This window comes from Leucoraja erinacea, chromosome 15, assembly GCF_028641065.1.
Source record: "Leucoraja erinacea ecotype New England chromosome 15, Leri_hhj_1, whole genome shotgun sequence".
Lineage (NCBI taxonomy): Eukaryota > Metazoa > Chordata > Chondrichthyes > Rajiformes > Rajidae > Leucoraja > Leucoraja erinaceus.
Genome location: NC_073391.1, coordinates 1,676,118 through 1,684,279, shown reverse-complemented (window position 1 = coordinate 1,684,279; position 8,162 = coordinate 1,676,118). Strand labels below are relative to the sequence as shown.

The 8,162-nt window shown below is 43.7% G+C and overlaps 1 protein-coding gene across 1 annotated transcript; it reads left to right on the top strand.

The window, feature by feature from the left end:
• Positions 1–2,105: 2,105 nt before the first annotated feature.
• On the top strand, positions 2,106–7,889 carry ppp1r3cb (protein phosphatase 1, regulatory subunit 3Cb). Its single transcript, XM_055646581.1, has 2 exons — positions 2,106–2,249; positions 3,471–7,889. Exons 1-2 carry the CDS (start codon positions 2,236–2,238, stop codon positions 4,432–4,434), a joined length of 978 nt encoding a protein of 325 aa, XP_055502556.1. The 5' UTR covers positions 2,106–2,235; the 3' UTR covers positions 4,435–7,889.
• Positions 7,890–8,162: the final 273 nt, after the last annotated feature.

Below are 8,162 nucleotides of genomic sequence, written 5' to 3'. Positions count from 1 at the left end.
GATTTGCATTGGGCCTCACTCTGACAATGGAGGAGGCCCAGGACAGAGAGGTCAGTGTGGGAATGTGAGGGGGAGTTAAACTGGGAGACTGGAACAGGGAGACTGTATACGCCAAGACGGACTGAGCAGAGCTCCACTAAATACACTGACCGATGAAGGCAGGTGTGCCAAATCTCTTCTTCACTACCTTGCCTAGCCGACCCGCCACTTCCATGGAAGTATGGAGCTGCAGGTCCATGTCTATATTTTACATCACTTCCCATGGCCCTACCATTTGTGTTGTATGATTTCTCTTGCTTTTTATCTTTATAATCTCTCTGCTTTGCCTTCAGCTCAGCTTTGAAACACTTTATGTGGAGGAAGAAACTGCAGATGCTGGTCTACAGTCTGAAGAAGGGTCTCGACCCGAAACGTCAACCATTCCTTCTCTCCAGAGATGCTGTCTGACCCAAAGATAGACACAAAATGCTGGTAGACATAAATGCTGGAGAAACTCAGCATTTCTCCAGCATTTTTGTCTACCTTCGACTTTCCAGCATCTGCAGTTCCTTCTTAAACACAAAATGCTGGAGTAACTCAGCGGCGTAACAGGCAGCGTCTCTGGAGAGACGGAATGGAGAGAGGGACGTTTCGGGTCGAGACCCTTCTACAGAGTCCCAGGGGAGAGAGAGACTAGGGATAATATAGAAACATAGAAAATAGGTGCAGGACGAGGCCATTCAGCCCTTCGAGCCAGCACCGCCGGTCATTGTGATCATGGCTGATCATCCCCAATCAATAACCCGTGCCTGCCTTCTCCCCATATCCCTTGATACCACTAGCCCCTAGAGCTCTATCTAACTCTCTCTTAAATCCATCTAGTGATTTGGCCTCCACTGCCCTCTGTGGCAGTGAATTCCACAAATTCACAACTCTCTGGGTGAAAACGTTTTTTCTCACCTCAGTCTTAAATGGCCTCCCCTTTATTCTAAGACTGTGGCCCCTGGTTCTGGGCTCGCCCAACATTGGGAACATTTTTCCTGCATCTAGCTTGTCCAGTCCTTTTATAATTTTATATGTTTCTATAAGATACTCCCTCATCCTTCTAAACTCCAGTGAATACAAGCCTAGTCTTTTCAATCTTTCCTCATATGACAGTCCCGCCATTCCAGGGATCAATCTCGTGAACCTACGCTGCACTGCCTCAATCACAAGGATGTCCTTCCTCAAATTAGGAGGCCAAAACTGTACGCAATACTCCAGATGTGGTCTTACCAGAACCCTATACAACTGCAGAAGAACCTCTTTACTCCAATACTGAAATCCTCTTGTTATGAAGGCCAACATTCCATTAGCTTTAGAAACATAGAAACATAGTAAATAGGTGCAGGAGGAGGCCATTCGGCCCTTTGAGCCAGCACCGCCATTCGTTGTGATCATGGCTTATCGTCCCCTATCAATAACCCGTGCCTGCCTTCTCCCCATATCCCTTGATTCCACTAGCCCCTAGAGCTCTATCTAACTCTCCTAGCTCTCCTAACTTTCTAAGGTATGAAAACAGGAGATCAAAGGGGGTGATGATCCAAGGAAACTGTAGGATAAGAGTTACTCCAGCATTTAGTGTGTACATTGGGTGAGGAGACCTGAAGCAACCTGACATTGAAGCAACAGTTCCAGGACAAGGGGTCACGGTTTAAGGACAAAGCAGAAATCGTTTAGGACTGAGATGAGAAAAACATTTTTTACACAGAGAGTGGTGAATCTCTGGAATTCTCTGCCACAGAATGTAGTTGAGGCCAGTTCATTTGCTGTATTTAAGTGGGAGTTAGATGTGGCCCTTGTGGGGATCAGGGGGTATGGAGAGAAGGCAGGTATGGGATACTGAGTTGGATGATCATATTGAATGGCAGTGCAGGCTCCAAGGGCCGAATGGCCTACTCCTGCACCTATTTTCTAAGTATCCATGTTTGTGAGCAGGTCCAGGGCACCTTGTGCGCCTCCCAGTGGTCACCCGGGGATGTCACAGAGCCAGGGCAAGGCAAGGTGTGTGATTGGTGGGGGGTGTGGGTGGTGAGGGCGGTGATTGGGCCGCGGGTGTGTGGGCGGGGCGGGTCGGGCAGTATAAGAGAGGCGGCGGGGGCAAAGACACAGCCGAGTGACTCTAGGTGGACATGCACCGCCGACACGCGTGCTTCAGTTGTTGTTACTCCGTAATGATCTCTGCATTCCTGAACCTCTCCTAACTAAACTACGCCGATGAACTGCACCAGGTAACAGCGCCTCTCATTGTTCCCGCACTCCTATCACCGAACATAGGCACAAAGTACTGGGCTAACTCAGCGGGACAAGCTGCATCTCTGCAGGGAGGGAATGGGGAAGCTGCCTGTCCCGCTGAGTTACCCCCAGCACTTTGTGAATCTATCTTCAATGTAAACCGGCATCTGTAAGTTCCTTCCTACATATTTATAACCGGTCAAGCACGATATATGTTATTTCAACAGGATTTCGCGGTGACGGTAGGTAGAAAGCCATTACGTTTTAATGTGTAGCAAGGAACTACAGATGCTGGTTTAAACCAAAAATAGACACACAAAAAGCTGGGGTAACTCAGCGGGACAGGCAACATCTCTGGAGAGAAGGAACGGGCGACGTTTCTGGTCGAGACCCTTCTTCAGACTGGCCACTAAAATTTTAAATTCGGCGATTTCGACTTGCCTCGGAATTGCTAGCCATTTTTTTTGTTGCTTGCGATACTCGTCTCCCCTGGTCAATGGGAAGTAGCTTGGGGCTGATCGTGGTATGTGCTGCCTCTATAATTAACCACTTTATCGTCGGCAAGTTCGCTTGAGCTTTGTCTGCTTTGTTTATGAGCCTGTATGTACCAAACGTACTAAAATATTTCGCCGCGCCCAACACTTCGAGGGAATGTTTGTTGTAACGTTTGCTTTTAAAGTTTTAACTGCGCCTCTTCAAGGACATAAGTATTCCAATTCCTAGCAAGATAACCGTGCTTGGAAAATATGGTTCCGACCCGAAACATTGCCTCTTTCTCTCCCCGCATACTGAATTCCACGAGCAGTGTATTTATGTCCTGCACAAAAATCACGCGTGTTCAAATAGCTGGTAATAATATATATACTTTTTAATGTTGCGTTATTTATGTTGCATGAAAGTGATGGTCTTTCCCACTAGAACTCAAGCCAAGCGTGTTATCCATTGAGTGATTGGCTCAGTAATAATATTAATAATAATAACTTTATTTCGGACGCAAGGTCCAGACAAGGTGCAACATTACATACAAATGTATTGCATATTAAAAAATAACATAACGCACATATAAAATCTTAGTATATCACTTATAAACATCATAAATAACATATTTTAAACAACCACAATACATTAATTTAAAAAATATATTGTGAAGTCACAGTTGCATTTTAAACTTTTGATTTTTTTTTAAATGTTGATCATGTTGAACTTGGCATTTTCAGGTTTTACCACATTCTGGACAACAGATCGCACCCACCTGTGTCTATTATGCCAGTTGATTTAGCCTTGAGACTCTGCCTGGCGCACTCGCCGCCCATGAGGAATTTCCTCGGGCCGTACGAAGGCTGCAGGGGACTGAACGGCGGTGGTGGCGGCGGCAGCAGTAGACTCAAGCCGCTACGGCCGTGCATCAGCGCCAGGGCAGCGGCCGCCGAGTCGTGCAACGACGCCTGGGCTCACCACGCCCGGGGCAAGAGGAAGAAAACCGTGGTGTTTGCAGACGACAAAGGTTTCGCCCTCACAGCCGTTCACCTCTTCTCCGAGTTTGACGACTCTCTCGCCGAGCTGCAGTTCGAACTGACCGACCTCGACCACACGATCGGCGGGCTGGAGGCGGACGACTACAAGCCGCTGGCGCTGGATTTCCCGCAGCCGTCCGCCGACTACCTGGAGTTCCGCAGCCGCCTAATGAAGAACATGGTCTGCCTGGAAAACTGCACTCTGCAGGAGAAGTTCATCGCGGGCACCGTGGTCGTGAGGAATCTGAGTTACCACAAAGCCGTCCAGATCCGAATTTCCTTCGACGCGTGGAAGAGTTATAAGGATGTGGACTGTACATTTGTAAACAATATTTATGGCTGTTCCGACACCGACACCTTCTCGTTCGCCATCGACCTACCCACCTACGTGACGCCGCAGGAGAAGATCGAGTTCTGTGTCTCCTTCAAGAGCGGGGAGCAGACATACTGGGACAACAACGACGGCAAGAACTACCGCATAGTTCACGTCGAGTGGAAATCTGACGGACTCCAAGCCCCCGTCATCAAGAGCGAAATTGTGGCCAAACTATCTGGGAAGACGGCGTTGATTGAATGCGGCCACTATGGCAGCCCCCGGGCATCGAGTGGCTTGGTCCCCGAGTGGCACAGCTGGGGCAAGATTGAGACAGGCCTTCCGTACTGGTGACAGAGTTAGGTTTTCTGTAGTGTTTGCTGGAGAGATGCATCAATTTCCATATTAAACTTATGAAAACATGGATCTGTAAATCGCTCTCCCCCACCGATTTCACTTCCAACTATTAATGTTTGCCTTTGCTTCCACCTACAGCACGAACATTCTCAACAACAAAAAATAGTTTAGTGGCTGAGCACATCTTGCACTTGATGTGTGGGTGGGTGGCTCCTAATATCGATGATAATAAGTACAACATGAGAATTCATATTGGCTCCTGTGGTGTTGAACTGCATCCTGGAATTGTGGTAACTGGGCTCGGTTTGAACTGAGCAATTCTTAGGGGTACAATAAAGACACGGGGAGAGCTAGATCACCGAGATGCACTGTGAATGAAGATAGACCGAGAATATTACTGTAGTTCATGTTGGTGTTGTAGGGAACTTGGAGATCTGTCAGTGGTCACATTGGCTGTGAATGAGCCAAGTGTATGTGATAGACTAAAATGGGTGTTAGCAAGAAACCCATTGCACTTTATATAAAATGTGAGTGCCTTTTTGTTCAGTGAATGGCAATGTTAAATGGTAAGACACTAATACCAAGTTAAATTTAACGATAAACTGAAGACTTGGTCAAAAAATAGGCTGGCGATTAACTTTGTTTTAAGGACTAACTTTTTTTGTATTTCTTATCTCTTGAAGGGCAAATTTCAAAATCCTTTCTGAACCAAACGACAACACTAGCTCCCATTTTACGATCAGCTTGCTAGCATTGTGTAAATGATTGCAAGAGGTTCCTTTTTGGGAGTAGGTCCTGAGAATCCATAACTGCTGTGTGTAGCATTATGCTGTGCTGTTCCATGGTAATTTATATTCTAAAATGTTCTGCTTGTCAATCCAGAAGTGGTGTTCATAATGAACATTTGATTCTTTCTTCCGCTAGGGTGACTGTTCTCTTATTTTGATTGTTTAGATTGTTTAATTGCTTAGATTTTAGGAGAGGGATGGGTTTTGGGGAGAACCTGCAGAAGTCTATTTCTAACTAACAATCTGCCCTTAGGAGCAGTGTTTTTAAATAGCCAAAATTAACAATCTTTTGTATTGTTTTCAAAAACATGATTGTGGCACTGTATTTTTCTAAGTGTATGAACACAAAGCCTCATGGTCCTCTTGGAAGAAATTCTCCTTCACATTGAAGGTTGGAAAGTTTAAACTTGTACCTGGTTACATATAGGCACCTAAAGAGCCTGTCCCACTTATGCGACCTTTACAGGCGACTGCCGGCACCCGTCATAGGTCGGCGAAATTTTCAACATGTTGAAAATTCAGCGGCGACCAGAAAGACGCTAGGACTCTTTGGAGACCTCTCACGACCATAGGCTGTATGGTCATGAGAGGTTTCCTATGGTTGTGAGAGTTCACCCACAACATGTTGACAGGGTCGCCTGTATGGTCCTGAGAGGTCTCCAAAGAGTCGTAGCGTCTTTCTGGTCACCACTGAATTTTCAACATGTTGAAAATTTCGGCAACCTACGACTGGTGCCGGCAGTCGCCTGTAAAGGTCGCGTCAGTGGGACAGGCCCTTTACAAATTTAAGAATAAATTTCTGGAGGCGACTATTTGATTCGGAACTTCAACCCATTGCACACCTCATTGGTTTTTTTTTGCCCTTTTCTCTCTAATGGCAAAAGTATTGCCAGTGTAGGAAATTCAATGTAATGACTAAGCATGTAGTTTTACTGTTTGTTTTAATGTTTGTTATTTGTACAGCCTTTGATAATGCAACACAAACTGGCATAAGGAAGAGCATTTTGCTTATCTTAACTAAGAAAAAAGCTTGTTTGCTTTTTCTCCTTCCCCCCCCCCCCCACCCCCCACCACTGTGAATTAGGATATGAAGCACTTCTAAATGACCATGGTCTCTTGAGGTTCATGAAGTACTCTAACTAGTCTTTGATCTCTTCGGGCAACCTTGGACTTGAGTTTTAAGTGGCAATGTTGCCAATTTGAATGCCTATCCCTTTTCCAAAGTCTTCATGATATCCCTTGACGCCTCTTTTCAAATTGTTGGGGGGGTTTTGCACCGTTGTTTCATCATGGAACCTGCATTTTGAATGTTTAAACATATTTGATCTGAACAGAATGAGTATTTGCTGCCTCAAAAGCATGAATATTTTCCCGACTGCTATTTTATCCCTTGGCAAATACATTGCCCAATCAGTTCAGATGCAGGACTTTTTTGTACATTAATATATTGTACCAAGTCTTCGTAGATTCATCTGAATATAAATCCACACCACTGTTTGATAAATGAATCATCTGGTTATTTAAACACATTTAGATCTGCATCTGATAGTGGAGCCAAACTTTAGAAGCTGATTCAATGCCTGAAGAATCCAGCTTTCCTATGTTTAGCTTCAAGCAGATGATTCTGATTAAATTCACAAAGCTGTCATGATGGGTGAACCCTTGTCTCTCAATTATTAGTCCAGAAGTTTAACTATTGGAGTACATTTGAAAGCTGTACTGTGTCCAAAGTGTGACTTGGTTACCTGTTATAAGTCCTGAGGTTAATATTTTTATTTTGCATGTGGATGATGGCTCTTCAGATTTCTCAAATGTCCAACTTGTTTACTTGCTGTCTATTTATTCTCTGTGCCCACCTTTATTTGTTCCCTTAATCCAGCAATGTTCACTACCTTCAGTTTTCTAAAACTTTTTGCAGAGCCTGGAACATCCTGATTAATGTCAGCTGATTATCATCCAAATTGCTACTTTTATCCAACTAATATTACTTTATATACCTTCATAACATTTGCCGATACTTATAACTTGGGGTTTCTGTCCAAGCCCAGTACCAGCCCTTTGGATTTTATCCCTCCGAGAGCATGGACCTCTTTGGAGAGCTGGTGATTAACCTACTATCATCAATACTGTGTTCCATTTGAAAAAAAGCTTCTTGTCTGCTTTAACATTATTTCTGATGACTGGTTGCCGATTTCTCTTAAATTTTTCTCGTCCATATAATGTGATTGTGGGATGGTTTGGAACGTGACTTTAAATTGTGACCCCCTCTGTCTGCTTTGGATTTAAGGACTTGCTGAAGTAAAATATAAAATGGTATACAGAATGATTAAAACAAACTCAATAATCACTGAAATATTTTTCTATTGTTTTTGTTTGCTAAAAAAAAAGTAGGTTACTTTAATATTAAGGGGGAAAATATATTTTTACTCAAAAGTTTGGAGGTGGATGAGGGGAGAAATTGCCAATTTTCTTGCCTCTTGCACTGTTTTTCCCTTCAGCAATGAACTTGACAGGAGAAGTTAAATCAACTGGATTTTTCGTGACATTTCTTGATAAATTGTCAAGATTAATTCCATTCTATAAAGTCCTTTGTGTAAAATGTAAAATCTCCAGATTTTCCCTTGAAATGTTGTACAAAAAATAAATGCTATATATTGTTCAACATCTTTTGTCTCCCAACATTTTGTCAACCAAAATGCAATCCTGCTGATTTTTACAGTATCCTCAGCCACTGATTAAATGTATTGTAGATTTGTATATTGGACACTTATTATGGGAACTAAGTTTGAAATTGGAACAGAATCAATTTCATGATCGGTGGATAAAGGTTGACAAAATTATTCACTGTGCTGAAAAATGTTATCCGTAGTGGCCATTATTATATGCTGGACTTGGTGAAGAGGTATCGGTGCTCTGGGGATAGTGATTTTAGACTTG